The 22,846-nt window shown below is 44.4% G+C and overlaps 1 protein-coding gene across 12 annotated transcripts in view; it reads right to left on the bottom strand.

Moving 5' to 3' along the window:
• FER (FER tyrosine kinase) overlaps positions 1 to 22,846 on the bottom strand; it is a 412,813-nt gene that overhangs the window by 365,527 nt on the left and 24,440 nt on the right. For all 12 annotated transcript variants that reach the window (XR_010588819.1, XR_010588821.1, XR_010588820.1 and 9 more), the window contains one exon: positions 5,989 to 6,253. Coding sequence is in view for 8 of the 12 variants with exons in the window: in XM_024106728.3 (XP_023962496.2) it covers positions 5,989 to 6,195 (207 nt within the window). In the remaining 4 variants the exon portion in view is untranslated. The remainder of the gene's footprint in view (positions 1 to 5,988; positions 6,254 to 22,846) is intronic.

Here is a 22,846-nt window from a genome sequence, read left to right as displayed (position 1 = left end):
CGGAGTTAGAGATGTATTAATGATGTATCATAGTCACATTTCAGCATCACACCAAAGTCTAGGTCTGTCATGAAAACCACTAACCCTCACTTCAGCTATCACCCAAATTCCTTTACTTTGACAGACATGCTGCCAGTGTCCTTTCTTCTTCCCTCTCCTGTTTCCACTGTCCTGGCAAATTTTTCCTTTTATTTAAATCCATTTCAATTACATGACTAATTCTCTTGGCCATAGCAGTAGTAATTTTTAGTAGAGTAAAATGAGGTCTCTCTTTATGTTACACACAGGGCCAGAACCTCTGCTGGAGTAAACTGACATTTTGCTCCATTAACTTCACTGGAGCTATACCAATGTACATAAGCTGTTGACATGAGCCTCAAACTAGCATTTAACTTGAATAAAAGTATTTGATATCCCATGGAACCTTGTTCAGTTCTGCTAAATGGAACAGAATGGGGTTCACTGGGCATTCAACTTTATGATAGTATTATTTTGTACTTCAGCACTGCTATGAATTACCATATCCCAGTTGAAATTACAGAATTTAGATAGATACAATATATAGTTATCAGTGTCAGGACACTTGGTTCAATGCCTTGGTTGAACATAAAGGTACCAATGTTTTTGTAATAACCACAATTGACTGAGTTCTCCTTTTTACATCTCATCTGAAAAAAGGCACTTCCATCTGTGCATGCCCCCTTAACATCAGACAAGACTGAGTTTATTAGAAAGCTAAATGGAAGACCCAAAATCTATTAAGTTATCCATAGCATTTCTTACAGTACTTAAGTGTTCTCTGAGATTCGCTCATCGAAGTACTGAAACAGTCCTATTACAGTGTGCTTAAACAAATGTTTCTAAAAGCTGAAAAATAAAATTAAGGAGCTGACTACTTACAATCATATAGGAAAAGTTATTTTTTCTTATCCAAGAGAGAAAAGTACATATTATCAGTTTAGTTGTCTAAAAATAATGTTGTATGGCATTGCTAGCACAGAATAGCTGCTGCATTTCATCCCCTCAGAAATGCCAGCATTTTAGGTATAGCAATCACTCCAGCACTAAATATGCACAGTATTTGGGATTCTATGGCATAAAAAATACACTCATTTGAGAAATACTGAGTTCTAGTGTGAAGTATACTGTGTAAAAAACATATACAAATTTTAGACTCTCATGGTGTTTAAATAGAAAATAATTCTCTTGGTTAGCCAAAATTAGAGCAAAAAAGAAACAGAAATGACAAATATTGTAATAAATAGTAACTGACATTTACAATAACTGAAGTAAAAAATGTTCAAAAGTGGCTGAATGGAAAAAAGGATGGAGACACTATAATGAAAAGAGAATTATTTCAGGGGAAAAATCATATTGTTTATAGACTATATGGCCAGAAGTGAACATTTTAATCATTTTGTCTGATGTCCTGTATAACACAGGCCATAGGACTTGCCTGAATCAACTCCTATATTCATTTAAAAATTTCCTGTGATGGAAAATCCACCACAACTTGGGCAGGCACCAACGAAGGAAGCAGGTGCTTGGAGCAGCCAATGGAAAGGGGTGGCAAGTCCGGGTCTTCGGCAGCAATTCGGCGGCGGGTCCCTCAGTCCCTCTCTTCCTCTTTGAGCTGCCACCAAAGTGCCGTCGAAGAGGAAGGAAGGGAGCAAAGGACCCGCCGCTGAATTGCCGCCTAAGAATGAAGCGGTGTGATTGAGCTGCCACCAAAGTGCCGCTGATTGGCTTTATCTTTTTTTTTTTTTTTTTCTTTTTTCGCTTCGCCACTTGGGGTGGCAAAAAAGCTGGAGCCAGCCTCGACCACAACCCTTGGTAATTAATCTCACTATTAAAAATTTGTGCCTTATTTCTAATCTAAACTTGTCTAACTTCACTTTCCAGCCATTGGATCTTGTTATACCTTTGTCTGCTAGACTGAAGAGCCCTCTAGTATCAAACTTCTGTTCCCCAAGTAGGTATAGTCAAGCCACATCTTAACTCTTTGTTAAACTAAAGAGATAGAGCTCCTTGAGTCTTCAACTTTAAAAAATGGTTACCTACCTTTCATAAATGTTGTATTCGAGATGTGCTGCTCACGTCCATTCCATGTTAGGTCTGGGCGCGCCCACATGCACAGCTGCCAAACATTTTCCCCTGGTAGTATCCGTAGAAAGTGACCGTCAGGGGCGGTAAGAAGGAACAGAGGGCACAGGGCCGGCAGCACCCCATATACCAGCACGGGACATTAGCACGGGACTCCAGAAGGCACCAGAGACAGCGCTACGGATACCACTAAGGGAAAAATCTCCAGCAGCCGTGCACATGTGTGTGCACACATCTAATATGGAAACGACATGAGTACTCAAAGAAGATTACATGTTTTCTAATTCTTTAATCATTCTCCTGACTTTTCTCTGAACCCCCTCCAATTGATCAACATCTTTGAACTGTGGGCATCAGAACTGGACACAGCATTTCTGTAGTGGTTGCACCAGTGCCAAATACACAGATAATATAATCTCCCTACTCCTACTCAGGATTCTCCTGTTTATACAACCAAAGACCACATTAGCCCTTTGGCCTCACTGTCGCACAGGTAGTTCATGTTCAGCTGATAATCCATCTTAACCCTCTCATCCTTTTCAGAGTCACCGCTTCCCAAGACAAAATCCCCCATCTTCTAAGTATGGCCTACATTCTTTCTTCCCAGATGTACTGACTTTTACAGTTTGTCATACTAAATTGCATATTGTTTGCCTGCATCCAGTTTATTAAGCAATCCAGATAACTGTGAATCAGTGACCTGGCCTCTTCATTATTCACCACTTCCTCAATGTTTATATCCTCTGCAACTTTATCAGTAACGGTTTTATATTTTCTTCCAGGTCATTGATAAAAATGTTAAATAGTACAGGGACAACAACCAATCCCTGTGGAATCCCACTAGAAATACCTGCTCAGTGGTGAATCCCATTAACAATTACATTGAGACATATGAATTAGCCAGTTTTTATCCATTTAATGTGTGTGCCATGTTGAATCTGCATTGTTCTAGTTTCTTAATCAAAATGTCCCTTGCAGTCCCAAATCAAACATCTTACAAAAGCTTATTACATTAACACTATTCCTTTATCACCCAAACTTGTAATCTCAACAAAATAGGTTATCAAGCTAGTTTGATAGGATCTATTTTCCACAAACCTGTGTTGATTGGCTTTAACTATATTACTCTCCCTTAATTATTTATTAATCCATTCCATTATTCTGCCCAGGATCAATGTCAAGCTAACAGGCCTATAATTACTCAGGTTGTCCCATTTACCCTTTTTAAATATTGGCATAACACTAGATTTGTTCCGGTCCTCTGGAATGTCCCTAGATTTACTGGAAAAAAAATTAATCAATATTAACCAGTCCTTGGCCAGCTCTTTAAAACTCTCAGATGCAAGTTATACAGAAATGCTGATTTAAAAAAAAGTCTTGTTTTGTAGCTGCTGTTCAATGGAGAGGGAGTTGTGTAACCATGCTCCTCTATAACCTTGGCTCTCTGCACGAGGATGTCTAATTGTAGCAGCTGCATCAACCTCCTCAGTTTCTGTTGGAATGGAAAGTATTTCAGATGTAGCAGTATCATGATAGCAGTCCGGCTTTTTACCAAACAGAGAAGAAATATTTATTGTACACTTCTGCCTTTTCTGTATTATTGACAAGTCTACCATTTCCATCTAGTAATGGACCAGTATCATTTTTAGAATTTCTTTTGTTCCTCACATACTTGGAAAAACTCCTTCTGTCCTTAACTCTGATGGCTACAGGTTTTCTCCTTCCATTTTTGCTTCCCTTATGCTATAATTTCTAGCTTTCTATTTATATTTAAGATACTGTGTAATCATCATTAATTTTCCCAACAGCAGAGAAGTGAAAGCACAAATTGGGCTAATTCAGCTGCTAAATCACAGTACTGAGCTAATTTGGCTGCTCACAGCAGGAGGCAGTGTCTCACCAGATAGCACCAGCATCCAAGAATCTTTCTAATCTTTATAAATATTAAGATTTGTAAAGAACGAGACATGACAACTCTATGTTTTTCTTCTTCTATTACTGTTCTATTATTAATAAGCATATAGTATTTTGTTTTTTTGCTCATAAATAAGGCTCCATGTTTGCCCTGGAGGTCACGGATTCCGTGACTTTCCGTTACCTCCGTGACTTCTGCAGTAGCCAGCGTGCCTGGCCTGGGAGCCACCTGAGCAGCTTGGGCAGTCCCCGGGCCAGACGCACCAGATGCTGCTGGGGCAGACTCGAGCCCCCCTGTCCTCCAGCAGCATGAGTTTGTGGGGGGTGGCTCAAAGCTGGGGTGCGGGGCGGTGCTTATCTGGGGGGGGGGGGCCCTCTCTGTGAGGGCAACAGGAACTCCCCTCCCTCAGCTCCTAGATCCTCATGCTGCCTCCACCTGCAGGCACCGTCCTCACAGCTTCCACTGGCCGCAGTTCCCAGCCAATGGGAGCTGCAGAACCGGGGCTTGGGGCGTAGCAGAGACAGCATGTGGAGCTAGGAGCTGGGGTTACCGCTTTCCAAGATCCAGGAAGGGAGCCTGCCCCAACCCCACCAACATCTTCCCACCCCCCACTCCAGCACCCGCCGTGTCCCCAGGGCCACGACTACCCTCTTCCCAGCAGCCAACGGGTCATCCCCCCCAGCTCCTGTGGGGCCCCTGGGCCGCACTCCCGAGCTGCCTCCCCCTCCGCCAAGTCTTAGTCATGGGTATATAGTAAAAGTCATGGACAGGTCACGGGGCATGAATTTTTGTTTACTGCCCATGACCTGTCCATGACTTTTACTAACAACACCCGTGACTAAAATGTAGAATTACTCATAAGTTAAGGTGTCATGAATTTTTTTTTTTTTGGAGGGGGTTGGGTCAGTTGTTTCCATTAGTGCCTAGAAAGAGGGGAAGTTTACCCACTCTTCTTCTATCATGTGTGATTCAAGATAGATAAAGGACAAGTGGTCACTTGTTCAAGTCCAATTCAGATTAAAAGTGATTAAAATTCATTAACTAACAACTATTTGGTGCCCATTGTGAAATAAGTGAGCTGCTCCAGTCCAGCATTTTCAGCAGAGGCGCCAAGAATTGAAGAAGCCATTAAGACAGAATAGACCTCTAACTACCAAAGCAGTTGTAAGTCAGGCCTAAGGCTTATTAACAGGTGAAGTGGGGACACTTGCTTTGCCTCTGCCGTTGCTGTACCTGTTTTGTATCTATTCGGTACATAATGGATTTTTTTTAACCTTTCATAAAAGATTTTTTTATTTTAAACTGTATACAAAATACTATATTTAACAATATTACAATTATGAGAAAAAGTCTGAGAAACTTTGGCCTTAATTAATGCTTTGTTTTTATAACTACACACCATGGTGTGAATAATGGTCAGAATGTCAGCCTTACCTCTGAATTTCCTGGCTTTTTTTCTATTTTTATCACAACCTCTACGTTGTATGAACAATAGTTTCTATTTAACAAAAAATCTTACTACAACATATTATAATCCCTAAACATAAGAATAGGTGGGTCAGCCCAGGGTCTACAATACCAGAGCTCAAAATTAGGGATTCTAGCTTGGTCCACTTTTTTCAGTCCAAAAGAAGAGTTGGCATGATACACATTCCGCCCAGGGACTGCCGCACCTCACTTCAAACTCTTTACTAAAACTGTATTAGTGGAGTCCAGTGGGCACATGTTCTAACACAGAAGGAAAATAGGAAAGGTGGGAGAATAAAGTAGATGGAACGCAAGGTTCAGAGTGGCTTAAGAGATCCACCCACAAAGGGACAAAACCAGCACAGGACAATGACACTTTTCAAGTTCATCTTTGAATTTACTTTATAACGAAGAAAAAAAGGAGTTAACAGCCAACTACCTTTTCTATATAATAATTAAAACAATGATTCCTCAATTTCAATTTCTAAATAATCTTCTCTTACCTTGGATACATTGCTAATATAATCCAGTTGGGAAGTACTCTCTTTATCAACTTGATTACAAAGATTCTGTAAAGTGGATGCATATTCTTTGTCACTTTTTACTCGCATGGCCATAAATTTCTTCACAGTTTCCAGTAGTCGTAACTCCCAATCTTGCAATTTTAACAAAGCATCATGAGAATACTTCAGGTCACTTCCAAACCCCATCTTTATAAGGCACTATATGTGCTATGGGCAACAATAGAGGTTCTTCTAGTCACCACATCTGCAGACAGAAAATTAACGAGAAAGATATTGAAAGAGGAACCTATACATTTAATGATCACGAAGTTATGACACATATTGAAATTTAAAGCAAGCAGCAAATGTTTTAATTTAACCACTCATCTCTGAACTAATATAGTCAGTCAGCCACAATTTTCAACAGCAAGACTCAGCTCTGTCTTGCACATTAACCACTTAGAAAACAGCTAGCAAAGGCGGTCCTGGCGTTAAAGCACTAACCTAGGACTTGGGAGATCCAAGTTCAATTTGCTACTCCACCACAGACTTCCTGTGTGAATTTGAGCAAACTGCTCAGTCTCTCTGTGCCTCACTTCTCCATCTGCATAAAGTATTACTGTAACAGTACTTCCCTATCTCACAGGGATGTTTGTGAAGATAAATATATTAAAAATTTTGAAGTTCTTAGATAATATGGCAAGAGGTCCATATAAGTACATAAGATGCATTGAATTCCCAAACTAAATAGATTGGTTTGATTAAATAGTTGAGACAGAGATCAATGGAAACAGATAAATTACAAGACAAAAATCCCAGATTATCCTGCCCGACTCCTAGTAACCATAGAGCCTCCTTTCTTCACAGTACACTGCTCCTGATAGCCCACAAAATTCCTAGTAATTAGTCAATTGTCAGGTGTTAACACTTTGGAAATCAGTTTCTAGAAGGCTAACAGCCATATATAAAACCCCAAACACAATGTAAAAAGACTACTAAGGTTTCAAAATCAAGTGCTCCAAAGTTCAGAAATGCCAGAAGGAAGGCTACCAGGCGCAACCTTAATTCAGCCCCTTTGTGAATATGCATTATGATACAGTCTTAGATTCAGGGGCAGCAGAGCCTTCCCAAAAGTGGGGGGGGGGTCCGGGGCCCTGGCCCCATAAGGTCCCACCCCCTACCCTCCTCTTCCCAACAAGGTCTTGCCTCACCACTTCCCCTTGAGGCCCCTCCTCTTCCCTGCAAGGCCATGCCCCCCACCCCACACCTTCTCCCAAGTCCCCTCCTCTTCCCCCAAGGCCTGCCTTCTTCCTCCCGAGGCTATGCCCCCAGCCAAGCCAGAAGCCACAGCAAGGCCAGGGAGCCCTCCCCGCCAGATACCCCACCAAAGCAGGTGGGAGGGACCCAGGCTCCCCACAGTTGTCCACGTCTCTTGCTCCGGCCAGGGGGCAGGGCCTTGGAGCTGCAGCCTGGCCATGGTAAGAGCCATGTGGGCAGCTATGGGGAGCCGCAGTGCAGACCCTCAACCTGCCCTAGGCAGGTACACAGGCCAGGGGCTGCTCTTTGGCCCCCCGCACTGCGGGCAGGTGGAGGGTCCACACAGCTTCCACAACTGCCCAGGATCCCTGGCCTGGCTCCACCAGCTGCTGGCCTGACCAGGGCCCTCAGGGGGAGGATGAGAAGGGGACTAGGTTCGCCGTGGCAAAAAGTTTGAGGACCATAGCTCCCTGCCCGCTCCCCTCCTGCCCCCGTTGTGATGTCACTACTTTGATTATATGATCACATACTATTTTTTCCCCCACGGGATTCCTTGCTCATTCAGAAGGGATGGTGCTCACCGGATGGGCAAGAATTCAATATTTCTTTTTACCCTAATCAATCTATGTGTGGCCCCATTCATTATTTACTGCACATCATCCAAACTATGCACTGAATACAGAATTAGTCAGGGTGGATAAAAAATCAATGATTTAAAAAAAAAATCAGATTTTTTTAATTTAAATTGGATTTTTAAAAAAATGCTTTTTGAGGAAAAAAACTTAATTAAAACTCAAAGATATCTCATCGTTGAATAGGGATTATAAATTCTAATTCTATAATATGAGACAATATATTCATGTAATGTTTAAGAAAAGTTTTGTAAATGGGTTCCAATAGTTAATGGATTAGGGACCCAATCTTACGAGGTTCCAGGGGCTTCTGTATAGATTATTTAGGTTAATCTTTCTATCTACTCAATGGGACTCAGTGCTCAGTCCAGAAGATACCATCAGAGATGCTTAGTTTTGCAGTTCTCAAACTGTGGATTTGTGTCTCCAGATATAACATGCTTGTTAACAGCAAAATATGTTTTTAAAATAAATAAATAAATAATATATAGAGGTGAGAAATAACAGACCTCAACCCTATTGTCCCTCTGCAAATTTGTGTACACAGGGTTAATCCCTTACCTCTCTCTAAAAGTGCAAGTTTCAAAAAGTTAAATGAATAGAAGATTGTTGGGGGCGGAATAGATCTGGACAAGGAGAAGAAGTCTGGAGATAAATGTGAGAAGGGAGGAGCAGGCGGTAGAAACAAAAAAGTGAAACTGTTTGATCAGCATATTCCAGAAGTCTTGAGGTCTTTCTGAGTGTAGCCTTCATTGATTTGAGATCTAGCATACCATTCTCTCACTACCCAACTCCCACCTGTTTATGCTCTCTGTATGTGTGTATATATATCTCCTCAATATTTATTCCACTCTGTATGCATCCGAAGAAGTGGGCTGTAGTCCACGAAAGCTTATGCTCTAATAAATTTGTTACTCTCTAAGGTGCCACAAGTACTCCTGTTCTTTTAGCCATCTAGTTATTAGGAAGACTGATAGCTCCATTTTTAATTCTGAGTACCCTTTAAACCTATATCTACTTATGTGGGCTAGGCTCTTAGCTGGGGTATCTTTTCTGTACCACAATCACAAAAGATGAGGGCTGGATGTTGAAGTTCAGGTTGAAAGCTGTCCTACATTCTACTTTGTATTTTTTTCTAGCAGAACTCCACCTTTTTCCAAAAAAGTTCTTGCTGTCAGGGTAGGTCAGCAGGTTTCTGCTCAACCTCCTAATGGAGACCTAAACGTTTGCAAATGAGTAGGCCAAAAGCCTGATAAGACTAGGGTGGAATAGGATGGAAGTCTCCTTGCTAATGCATTACTAGTTTGATTTGTTCAAAAATACAACCCCTGCCCCCCATCATGCAGAGGTCTGGGTACAATCATATGAATTTAAAAATATATATATACATATTTTGGACTCTGATCTCTGTTTTAGATCATCCTGAGCCTTCCATTCCAGAAAAAAGTCAAGAAATATCAATTACTTTTTTTCAGAAGTCATCAAATTCCGTTCTGAAAGCCTAATGGGGAAAACAAGTTCCACAGTGGAGGATTCTTAATTCAGACGGCCCTGCCTCCAGACCCCTCCCAATTAAATTAAGGGGCTAAGACCAAGCACTTCAGCTGATCTTAACTGCTGAAGTATTGCAAGGGCCCAGATGCAGTCAATGAGGATACCCATGTCCTAAACCACGTAGGACTTTTTAGATTAAAACCCATACATTTTATTGCACAGGAAAACAAACTGGAGCCAGTGCAGATCATGGAGCAGTAGTATGATGTACTACTTGTGAGAAGAGCTGCAAACAAATGAATCGCCACATTCTGCAGAAGCTAAGTTCCTGGGTAGTGGTAAGGTGTAGCCCCAAATAAAGAGCATTACAGTAACGCAGTATTCTCCCTGACACAGCAAGCCTGGGAGGGAGGAAGGGGGGGAGAAGCAGAGCTGTGGCGCGCTCGTGGGAGGAGGCGGAGCGGAGGTGAGCTGGGGCAGGGAGGCCACAGCAAGTAAAGGGAGAGCGCAGAGGAACTGCTTGCAGTAACACAAATTTGGATTTAACGAGGTAAAGTAGCCCCCCCCCCCCCCCAAGCACTGCTTTACCACATTATATCCGAATTCGCGTTATATCAGACCGCGTTATATCAGGGTAGAGGTGTATTTCCTTCAAAATAAACAAACAAAAACAAAATAAGGATATCAGTAGTTACATTTGTAAAAATAAATAAAATTATAGAACAATTCTTAATAATATGTGAGAATGCCTAAAGTATGCTGATGATCTGGTCATACTGTTGCCTATGGAAACCTTCTAAAATATATGTGCCCTATAGGTCAACCTGTTAAAGACAAACCTTGATTTCAGAAAGAGCCCCAAAACAACCAAAACAGAGTAAAATGAAGACTGAACAAACAAATACCTGGGGTTCGTAATAAACATACAAAAGAATATTAGACTGGCTATAAAAGCACTACAAGGAAAAGCATTGTAGTGGGCCTTTAACACCCAAAAGGAACCAATACCACTACTGTCACACAACCATGATAGTTCAAGCTAATCCATTCTACTTTATGGGACCGAAGTTTGAGGCCTCGTCTACACTATGATTTTAGGTCGAATTTAGCAGCATTACCTCGATTTAAGCCTGGACCCGTCCACACGACGAAGCCTTTTTTTCCAACTTAAGGGCTCTTTAAATCGATTTCTTTAATCCACCTCCGACGAGAGGATTAGCACTGAAACCGGCCTTTCCGGGTCAGATTTGGGGTAGTGGGGACGCAATGTGACAGTATTGGCCTCCGGGAGCTACCCCAGAGTGCTCCATTGTGACCGCTCTGGACAGCACTCTCAACTCAGATACACTGGCCAGGTAGACAGGAAAAGGCCCGCAAAATTTTTAATTTCCTGTTTGCCCAGCGTGGTGGAGAGCCCAGGTGAACACGCAAAGCTCATCAGTACAGGTAACCATGATGGAGTCCCAGGATCGCAAAAGAGCTCCAGTACGGACCGAACAGGAGACACGGGATCTGCTCACCATATGGGGAGACAAATCAGTGCTAGCTGAACTCCGGAGCAGTAAACGAAATGCCAAAACATTAGAAAAAGTCTCAAAGGGCATGAAGGACAGAAGCCATAACAGGGACGCAAAGCAGTGCCGCGTGAAAATTAAGGAGCTAAGGCAAGCCTACCACAAAACCCGAGAGGCAAACGGAAGGTCCGGGGCAGAGCCGCAGACACGCCGCTTCTACGCTGAAGCTGCATGCCATGCTAGGGGATGCAGCCACCACTACCCCAACCCTGTGCTTTGACTCAGTCACTGGAGAATCACGAAACACGGAAGCAGGTTTTGGGGACAAGGAAGATGATGATGAAGACATTGAAGATAGCTCATAGCAAGGAAGCAGAAAAACCGGTTTCCCCAACAGCCAGGAGACGTTTTTCACCCTGGACCTTGAACCAGTAACCCCCGAACCCACTCAAGGCATGCTCCCAGACTTTGAGAGCACACAAGGCACCTCCGGTGAGTGTACCTTTGTAAATATTACACATGGTTTAAAAGCAAGCGTGTTTAACGATTAATTTGCCCTGGCATTCGCGGCCAGTACAGCTACTGGAAAAGTCTGTTAACGTGTATTGGGATGGAGCGGAAATCCTCCAGGGACATCTCCAGAAAGCTCTCCTTCATATACTCCCAAAGCCTTTGCAAAAGGTTCCTGGGAAGGTCTGCCTTATTTTGTCCTACATGGTAGGACACTTTACCACGCCAGGCCAGTAGCACGTAGTCTGGAATAAATGCATAAAGCATGGCAGCGTATGGTCCCATTGTTTGCTGGCATGCAGACAACATCCATTCCATATCTCTCTCTCTTATCCTCAGGAGAATGATATCATTCACGGTCACCTGGTTGAAATAGGGTGATTTTATTAAGGGGACGTTCAGAGATGCCCGTTCCTGCTCTTCTGAACAGAAATGTTCCCCGCTGTTAGTGATCATCCCAGACAATTGGGTGTGGGGTGGAAGGGAAGGGGGTTAGTTGGGTTTATGCTGCACGTTAACCCGGAAACTGCAGCCCCTCCTTTTAAATTACAAACCCATTTTAAATGGCCAACCCAATGGGTGCTTGGTATGGGAAATGAGGACGCTGCTGTTTGATACCATTCCCTCATAGACTCAGACTTTCAGGTCAGAAGGGACCATTATGATCATCTAGTCTGACCCCCTGCATGATGCAGGCCACAAAAGCTGACCCAACCCCTTTCCCTTGACTCTGCTGTTGAAGTCCCCAAATTCTGTGATTTAAAGACTTCAAGTCGCAGAGAATCCTCCAGCTAGCGACCCCCACCCCATGCTGCGGAGGAAGGCGAAAAACCTCCAGGGCCTCTGCCAATCTACCCTGGAGGAAAATTCCTTTCGGACCCCAAATATGGCAATCAGTAGAACCCCGAGCATGTACGCAAGATTCTCCAGCCAGACCCTCATTGGCCATTGATACTATTTACCAGCGATGGCACGCTGTTGATTTGACTAAAATCACGTTATCCCATTAAACCATTCCCTCCATAAACTTATCTAGCTTAATCCTAAAGCCAGACAGGTCCTTCGCTCCCACCGTTTCCCTCGGAAGGCTGTTCCAATATTTCACCCCTCTGACGGTTAGAAACCTTAGTCTAAATTCAAGCCTAAACTTCCCCACGGCCAGTTTATATCCATTCGTTCTCGTGTCCACATTAGTACTGAGCTGAAATAATTCCTCTCCCTCCCTGGTATTTATCCCTCTGATATATTTAAAGAGAGCAATCATATCCCCCCTAAGCCTTCTTTTGGTTAGGCTAAACAAACCGAGCTCCTCGAGTCTCCTTTCATACGACAGGTTTTCCATTCCTCTGATCATCCTAGTGGCCCTTCTCTGTACCCGTTCCAGTTTGAGTTCATCCTTTTTAAACATGGGAGACCAGAACTGCACACAGTACTCCAAATGATGTCACGGAAGCAGCACCTCCTTATCCCTACTAGATATACCTCGCCTAATGCATCCTAAGACCGCATTGGCTTTTTTCACCGCTACGTCACATTGTCGACTCAGTCATCCTGCGGTCTACCAGGACTCCGAGGTCTTTCTCCTCCTCCGTTACTTCCAACTGATGCGTCCCCAGCTTGTAACTAAAATTCTTGTTAGTCATCCCTAAATGCATCACCTTACACTTTTTACTATTAAATTTCATCCTATTTCTGTTACTCCAATTTACAGGTCATTCAAGTCTCCCTGCAGAATATCCCGATCCTTCTCCGAATTGGCAATACCACCCAACTTTGTGTCATCCGCAAACTTAATCAGCCCACTCCTACATTTGGTCCCGAGGTCAGTAATAAATAGATTAAATAAAATGGGACCCAAAACCGAACCTTGAGGAACTCCACTGGTGACCTCCCTCCAACCTGACAGTTCACCTTTCAGTACGACCCGCTGCAGTCTCCCCATTAACCAGTTCCTTATCCACCTCTGGATTTTCATATCGATCCCCATCTTTTCCAATTTAACCAATAATTCCTCATGCGGTACCGTATCAAATGCTTTACTGAAATCGAGGTATATTAGGTCCACCGCATTTCCCTTATCTAATAAGTCTGTTACTTTCTCAAAGAAGGAGATCAGATTGGTTTGGCACAATCTGCCTCTGGTAAAACCATGTTGTAATTTGTTGCAATTGCCATTGACCTCAAGGTCCTTAACTACTTTCTCCTTCAAAATTTTCTCCAGGACTTTGCATACTACAGATGTTAAACTGACAGGCCTGTAGTTACCAGGGTCACTTTTTTCCCTTTTTTGAAAATAGGAACCACTTTAGCTATTCTCTAGTCCAATGGTCCCACCCCTGAGTTTAAAGATTCATTAAAAATTATTGCTAAGGGGCCTGCTATTTCTCGCGCCAGTTCCTTCAATATTCTTGGATGAAGATCATCCGGTCCGCCCGACTTAGTCCCGTTAAGGTGTTGAAGTTTGGCTTCTACCTCGGATACGGTAATCTCCCCTCCTTTATTCCCCTCTGTCACGCTGCCACTATTCCTAAGCCCTTCATTTGACTCATTAAAGACCGATGCAAAATATTCGTTTAGATATTGTGCCATGCCTAGATTATCCTTAATCTCCACTCCAGCTACAGTCTTCAGTGGTCCCACTTCTTCTTTCTTTGTTTTCTTCCTATTTATATGGCTATAAAACCTCTTACTATTGGTTTTAATTCCCCTCGCAAGGTCCAACTCTACACGGCTTTTGGCCTTTCTCACTCCATCACTACATGCTCTGACCTCAATAAGGTAAGTTTCCTTACTGATCCCTCCTCTCTTCCACTCTTTGTATGCTTTCTGTTTTTTCTTAATCGCCCCTTTGAGACGCTCGCTCATCCAGCTCAGTCTAAATCTCTTGCCTACTAACCGCTTTCCCTTTCTCGGGATACAGGCCTCCGACAGCTCCTGCAACTTTAACTTAAAATAATCCCAGGCATCATCTGCCTTTAGATCCATAAATATGTTAGCCCAATCCACTTCCCTAACCAGTCCTCTTAATTTATTAAAATTAGCCTTTTTAAAATTATAAACCCTAGTCTCCAATTTAATTCTGTTAATCCTTCCATTTAGTTTAAACCGAATTAGCTCATGATCACTCGAGCCAAGGTTATCCCCTACAACCATTTCCTCAACGAGGTCTTCACTACTGACCAAAACCAAATCTAAAATGGCCTCCCCCCTCGTCGGTTCAGCTACTACTTGATGAAGGAATTCATCAGCAAGCACATCTAGGAACATCTGCGCCCTTTTATTGTTACTAGCATTTGTTCCCCAATCTATATCTGGGAAGTTAAAGTCTCCCATAATTAAACAGTTCCTATTCGTATTTACTTCCCTAAAAACATTAAATACTTCTCTGTCCATATCCAGGGTAGATCCCGGCGGTCTATAGCACACCCCAAGCACTATCCCAGGGGAGGCTCTAGTAGTTCTTTTACCCATGTTAAGAAGGTTAAAAAAGCCAAAAGACTGTGGCTTACCATGGCTGCCTGCAAGCCGAATTCTGTTGCCTGGCACTGCGTGAGTGATTTCTCACACCAAACCAGCAGGTCCTCAATATAAGAGGAAAAATGCGACCTTGTAATGAAAGCACATGTGCTGTGTAATGCGAACAGCAAGATTTAACGTGAAAGAGTGTACCCATTGTTCTCTAAAATGTGTCTTTTTAACTACCACCTCTCCCTTCTCCTCCATCAGCTGCAAATGTTTTTCCTTCGCAGAGGCTAGTGAAGATTAGAAGGTGAAAAAGGCGCACTCGGGATGACATGTTCTCAGAGCTCCAGATGTCCTCCCACGCTGACAGAGCACAGCAGAATGCGTGGAGGCAGACAATGTCAGAGTGCAGAAAAGCACAATATGAACACGAGGAGAGGTGGCGGGCTGAAGACGATAGGTGGCGTCAGCTTGCTGACAGAAGGCAAGAGTCGATGCTCCGGCTGCCGAAGCATCAAACTGATATGCTCCAGCATATGGTTGAGCTGCAGGAAAGACAGCAGGAGCACAGACTGCCGCTACAGCCCCTGTGTAACCAACAGCCCTCCTCCCCAAGTTCCATTGCCTCCTCACCCAGACGCCCAAGAACGCTATGGGGGAGACTCCGGCCACCCAGCCACTCCACCCCAGAGGATTGCCCAAGCAACAGAAGGCTGGCCTTCAATAAGTTTTAAAGTGCAGCGTCTCCTTGTTCTTATCTCCTTCCCCACCCCACCCAGCGCTTCCCTCCTCCTCCACCCCTCCCAGGCTACCTTGGCAGTTATCCCCCTATTTGTGTGATGAATTAATAAAGAATGCATGAATGTGAAGTAACAATGACTTTATTGCCTCTGCAAGCGGTGATTGAAGGGGGGAGGTAAGGGGAGGGGGAAGGGTGGTTAGCTTATAGGGAAGTAGAGTGAACAGGGGGTGATGGTTTCATCAAGGAGAAACAAACAGAACTTTCACACGTAGTCTGGCCAGTCATGAAACTGGTTTTCAAAGCTTCTCTGATGCACACCGCGCCCTGCTGTGCTCTTCTAACCGCCCCGGTGTCTGGCTGGGCGCCATCAGCAGCCAGGTGATTTGCCTCAACCTCCCACTCCGCCATAAATGTCTCCCCCTTACTCTCACAGATATTGTGGAGCGCACAGTAAGCAGTAACAACAATGGGAATATTGGTTTAGCTGAGGTCTATCCAAGTCAGTAAACTGCGCCAGCGCACTTTTAAACGTCCAAATGCACATTCTACCACCATTCTGCACTTGCTCAGCCTATAGTTGAACAGAACCTGACTACTGTCCAGGCTGCCTATGTATGGCTTCATGAGCCATGGCATTAAGGTGTAGGCTGGGTCCCCAAGGATAACTATAGGCATTTCAACATCCCCAGCGGTTATTTTCTGGTCTAGGAAGAAAGTCCCTTCCTGCAACTTTTGAAACAGACCAGAGTTCCTGAAGATGCGAGCATCATGTACCTTTCCCGGCCATCCCACATTGCTGTTAGCGAAACGTCCCTTGTGATCCACCAGTGCTTGCAGCAGCATTGAGAAGTACCCCTTGCGGTTTATGTACTCGGTGGCTTGGTGCTCCGGTGCCAAGATAGGGATATGGGTTCCGTCTATCGCCCCACCATAATTAGGGAATCCCATTGCAGCAAAGCCATCCACTATGACCTGCATGTTTCCCAGAGTCACTACTCTTGATACCAGCAGCTCTTTGATTGAGTTGGCTACTTGGATCACTGCAGCCCCCACAGTAGATTTACCCACTCCAAATTGATTCCCGACTGACTGGTAGCTGTCTGGCGTTGCAAGCTTCCACAGGGCTATCGCCACTTGCTTCTCAACTGTGAGGGCTGCTCTCATCTTGGTATTCTGGTGCTTCAGGGCAGGGGAAAGCAACTCACAGAGTTCCATGAAAGTGCCCCTACGCATGCGAAAGTTTCGCAGCCACTGGGAATCGTCCCACACCTGCAACACCAGACGGTCCCACCAGTCTGTGCTTGTTTCCCTGGCCCAGAATCGGCGTTCCATGGCATGAACCTGCCCCATTAACACCATGATTTGCACATTGCTGGGGCCCGTACTTTGTGAGAAGTCTATGTCCATGTCTATTTCTTCATCACTCTCGTCGCTGCGCTGCCGTCGCCTCCTGGCCTGGTTTTGCCTTGGCAGGTTCTGGTCCTGCATATACTCCAGGATAATGCGCGTGGTGTTTAAAGTGCTCATAACTGCCGCGGTGATCTGAGTGGGCTCCATGATCCCAGTGCTATGGCATCTGGGCTGAAAAAAGGCGAGAAATGATTGTCTGCCATTACTTTCAGGGCAGGGAGGGAGGGAGGATGTGGCCTGACAACATGTACCCAGAATCACCCGCAACACTGTTTTTGCCCCATCAGGCATTGGGATCACAACCCAGAATTCCAATGGGCAGCAGAGACTGCGGGAACTGTGGGATAGCTACCACCGTGCAACGCTCTGGAAGTCGACGCTAGCCTCGGTACTGTGGACGCAGTCCACCGACTTAATGCACTTAGAGCATTTTGTGTGGGGACACACACAATCGACCTTATAAAAACTATTTCTAAACAACCAACTTCTATAAATTCGACCTAATTTCATAGTGTAGACATACCCTGAGATCCAGCCTTAACTGACTGCCAACACACACTCTTATGTGCACAAGAACCACAGCAGCAACAGCTGCAAAAAAGGCAGAGCAAAGTTCCCCTGCTAATTAACATACAGAAAAGAATAATGAATTTCTGGTTTCATATTAACCAGGGTAGCAAACTCTACTCTAGTGCAAAGCACTAGAGAATCAAAAATTAGATCCAAATGAAAGCCTGATCCACTCATATAGATCACTGCTCCCAGGGATCAACAACGCTAACCTCCTGACGACTAAGCAAAGAATGCTACCCAAAAGCAAAAAATGCTCAAGTGCTAGACCAGCACCTAAAACACTAATATACAAGTTATTGGGAAGAACAATTTTTAAAAAAAACAGCAACAAGCTAGATGAGATTTATCATGGTAGCAAAGTATCACATAACAGTGAAATGTTGCAAAACTAAAGGCATATTCCCACCAAATGCAGAACCAGTGACAATAAACTAGAGGTAGAAATTGAAAGGCACAAAGCAGTCTAAATCCAGAAAGAAATGACTTTATGGCCAATGTAACAGAGGGAAGATTGAGACAGGAAGGCACTCTCTATTCCAATTTGTAGAAATTGGGGGTAGGGGGGAGGGAAAAGTTTTTCCTCAGGTTATCAGAAATCATAAAAGACATTGCCTCAAAAAGTGATGCCTCTGTCTGACCTTGGGAGAAAAAAGAGAAATGGCAAAGATGGCGTTACGTTACGTACAATCAGATTGAGAATGGACAATAACAAACGGACACAGGAATATTCTCTTCCATTAACGTCTAACCTGGAAATTCCACCCCATCCAGTCACATTCAAATCTGGTCATGATTAATGACCTCAAAGCCTGAATATTGCTATGTACTGTACCCAGAGATGAGACCACCAACCTTAAGAAAGCTCTAATGGATGCACACCAGCTTATGACTGTTATGTATATTGTGGTAGTGCCCAAAGGTGAGTTAGAAGTTTCCAAACACAGAGAAACATAATCATGACGTGAAAGACAGGAACATGGGCCCTGGTTCAGATCCAGTACAGCAATAGCTATCTAGTACGATAGTCTGTCTCTGACAGTGGCCAGTGCCAGATGCTTTAGAGAAAGGTGAAAGAAACCCATAGTAAGAAGATATGGGATAATCTAAGACCCTCCTCATAGGTCTCATCCTAATCCTCTAATAGATATTGTCTTGAGACCTAAAGCATGAAGTTTAATATCCCTTCCAAAGTCTGTCATCGTTGGTTATAACAACTCTGAATATTCCTTATATCTATCTAGATATCTGATCCATTTATGAATTTTCATAAATTCTTGCCCCCAATTACTTACCATAGCAATGAGTTCCACACTTTAATCCCACATTGGGTGAAAAGTATTTCCTATTATCAGTTTTGAACTTCCCACCTTTTAATTTCATTGAATGTCCTTGTGATAGGGTGAACGAGGCCCAAAGGCTCCCTGCTGGAGGCCTCAGGGATCTGCCACACCCATCCCAGGAAAGGAGCAGTGGAGAGGTCTTCCAAGCGGCCTAAAGGGGTTGTGAGGAAGCAACCAGAGGGGCTACTGGAACGGCCAATCAGGGGCCACGAGTGGCCTATAAAAAGAAACTGCAGAACAGAGCAGCAGTTAGTTGCTGCTTGGAGCTGGAGAAGAAATGACTGCAGGCCTGGCTGCCTGGAAGAGCAGCAGGGCCATGAACAGTTCAGATTGCTGGCAGGGACCGCAGGAGTGAGAGGCTCATGGCTGGCTGCTAGGACTGAGCCAAAGACAGTCTGCTGGTGGGGAGCATTGAGGGAGCTCCTCTCTGGCTGCAGGGACTGAGCCTGGGGAGGGCCACAGGAATAAAGTGTTTCCAGGGAGGAAGCCCTGGGAGTGCGGCCCCATACCAGGGCTGGACTGGTTTAAAGACCATGGACGTACCCAACCAGGATGGCTGACCCAGTTACAGTCCCCTTGTTCTTAGATTGGGGGTGGGAGAGGGAAAGAGAACAGAAAAGCCCAGTCTACCTTCTCTATACCATTCATTGTTTATATACTTTTATCAAGTCCCTTCTTATTCATCTCCTTTCTAAGATACACAATCCTGATCTTTTCAAGCTCTCTTCATATAAGAGTTTTTCCATGTCCTTGATCATGCTCATAGCTCTTTTCTAAACCCACTCCATTTCCGAAATATTATTTTTGAGATAGGATGGTCAATATTACATAAAATATTCAAGATGATGCCACATCATTGATTTATATAATAGTATCTGTATTAATTATTCTCCAATCCATTCCTTATGCATGTTGTTAGCTTTATGACTGTAGCTGTTCATTGAGATGTACATGACAACATCCCGGTGTTTACAGAAACACATAAATGACAGCACATTAAACTTCAAGTTCAAGGCTTTGATACTGATCCTCAAAGCCCTCCACAGAAGCTATGCAATTTACTTCAGGCAAAATCTCACCTTCTGGAATTGATAGTCTATAACAGCTATGTTTCACTAAAATTATTTAGCCGTATGATGTGAAAATCCATCAACTTCATGAAAAAACTCACAAAGACACAGACAGACATCTTCCTCTCCAAGTGCAAACAGATGGACATCATAACAAATGGATTGAAGGTAAAAAATCCATTACAATTCACATACTACACTGACCATGGTGAGAGATTATGCCACACACTCTCAAAGAAACTGAGGAACCACCTGATCAGCATCCTGTACAGCAAACAGGAGAAGATCAAGAATGAGCTCTCAAAACTGGAGACTCTCATATAAAACAAACCTTCCACACAAACTTCCATGTGGCTGGACTTTACAAAAGAAGGTGCTGTAGTCATCATGAACAGGTCGGATTATGAATAGGAGGCTACCAGGCAACTTTCCAACACCACATTCTACAGGCCACTATCCTCTGATCCCACTGAGAAGTACCAAAAGAAACTACACTATCTGCTCAAGAAACTCCCTGCTACAGCACAGGAACAAATCTACACAGACACACCCCTAGAACTCCAACCAGGGGTATTCGATCTACTGCCCAAGATCCATAAACCTGGAAATCCTGGACGCCCCATCTCATCTCAGGCATTGGCACTCTTACAGCAGGATTATCTGGTATTTGGACTCTTTCCTCAGACCCTACGCTACCAGCACTCCTAGCTATCTTTGAGACACCAAAGACTTCCTGAGGAAACTACAATGCATTGGTGATCTTCCTGAAAACACCATCCTGGCCACCATGGATGTAGAAGCTCTTTACACCAATATTCCACACAAGGATGGACTACAGGCTGTCAGGAACAGTATCCCTGATGAGGCCACGGCACACCTGGTGGCTGAGCTTTGTGAAGCAAATACTCACCAGCAACTACACACCACACCACAGAAACACTAACCCAGGAACCAATCCCTGTAATAAATCCCATTGCCTTCTCTGTCCCCATATCTACTCTAGACACACCATCAGAGGACCCAGCGACACCATCAGAGGCTCATTCACCTGCACATCTACTAATGTGATATATGCCATCTTTTGCCAGCAATGCCCCTCTGCCATGTACATTGGCCAAACTGGACAGTCTTTACGTAAAAGGATAAATGAACACAAATCAGACATCAGGAATGGTAACATACAAAAGCCAGTAGGACAATACTTCAATCTCCCTGGACACTCAATAACAGATTTAAAAGTAGCCATTCTTCAACTAAAAAACTTCAAAAACAGACTTCAAAGAGAAATTGCAGAACTACAATTCATTTGCAAACTTAACACCATCAATTTGGACTTGAATAGGGACTGGGAATGGTTGGCTCACTACAAAAATCAATTTTCCCTCTCTTGGTATTGACATCTCCTCATCAGTTATTGAGAGTGGACCACATCCACCCTGACTGAATTGGTTTTCAACATTGGTTCTCCACTTGTAATGTAACTCCCTTCTCTTCATGTGCCGATATATATTTATGCCTGTATCTGTAATTTTCACTCCAGGCATCTGAAGAAGTGGGTTTTTTACCCACGAAAGCTTATGCCCAAATAAATCTGTTAGTCTTTAAGGTGCCACCGGACTCCTCATTTTTCCACTGAAACAATGAAACTGATGATCAAAAACGGAAAACTAGTAAGTGGGGGAGACAGACTTTTCTCACTATCTGGCCCACAACTATGAAATTCACTCTCACAACACTTTAGAATGATCATGAAACTGTTGGAATGTAAGACACGCTCCTTTGACTCTGTTTTTCCACAATAACTACACATTCAAAATATTATCTGTATTATATAGAAAAAAAATCCTATTGTAAACAACAAACATTTGTCTAACCTTTCTTCCTTCGCTTTCCTCTGTCACTTATCTTAAAAAAGTAAGCTTCTCTGGGCAGGTACCATGTCACATTATATATTTGTGCAGTGCCTATCACAAAACCAAATACCCTAGCCCCGCCCCTGCCCTGAGGCCTCGCTCCTTCCCTGAGACCCTGCCCCCCACTCACTACATTCCCCGTCCCTGAGTGGCTCACTGTCCCCCACCCTCACTCACTTTCACTAGGCTAGGGTAGGGGGTTGGAGTGCGGAAGGAGGTGAGGGCTCTAACCGGGAATGCTGGCTCCATGGTGGGGCCAGAAATGAGGGGTTCAGGGTGCAGGAGGGGGCTCCAGTTGGGGGGTGAGGCTGAGGGATTCAGAGTGGGGGAAGGAGCTGCAGATTGAGGCAGGGGGTTGGAGTGTGGGAGGGGGCAAGGGCTTTGAGCTGGGAATGCTGGCTCTGGAATGGGGCCAGGAATGCAGGAGGAGGTCCAGGCTGAGGGAGTGGAGCTGAGGAATTAGGAGTGCGGGAGGGGGCTACAGGTTGAGGCAGGGGGTTGTGGTGCAGGAGGGTGTACAGGCTCTGGGCTGGAAATGCAGGCTCTGGGGTGGGACCAGGGATGAGCAGTTTGGGGTATAAGAGGGGGCTCCAGGTTGGGGGGAGGGGGGGTTCAGGGTTGGGGCATCCAGGCAGTTCCGGTCAGCAGCACAGCAAGGCTAAGGCAGGCTCCCTGCCTGTCCTGGCTCCGCACGCCCCGGAAGCAACCAGCAGGTCCAGTTTCTAGGCGGTGAGGCCAGGAGGCTCCACACGCTGTTCTCGCCCACAGGCACCGCCCCACCCAGCTCCCATTGGCCAGGAGTACAGAGCAGGTGCTCGGGACAGGAACAGCGCACAGAGCCCGACGGCCCGGCCCCCCTACCTAGGAGACGGACCTGCTGGCTGCTTCCAGAGCGCAGCGCGGTGCCAGCCAGGACTGGTAGGGACTAGCCTGCCATAGTG

The sequence above is a fragment of the Chrysemys picta genome, chromosome 6 (assembly GCF_011386835.1).
Source record: "Chrysemys picta bellii isolate R12L10 chromosome 6, ASM1138683v2, whole genome shotgun sequence".
In the NCBI taxonomy this organism is placed as follows: domain Eukaryota; kingdom Metazoa; phylum Chordata; order Testudines; family Emydidae; genus Chrysemys; species Chrysemys picta.
Note: the sequence above shows the minus strand (reverse complement) of the source record. Positions and strands in the feature narration are given on the sequence as shown.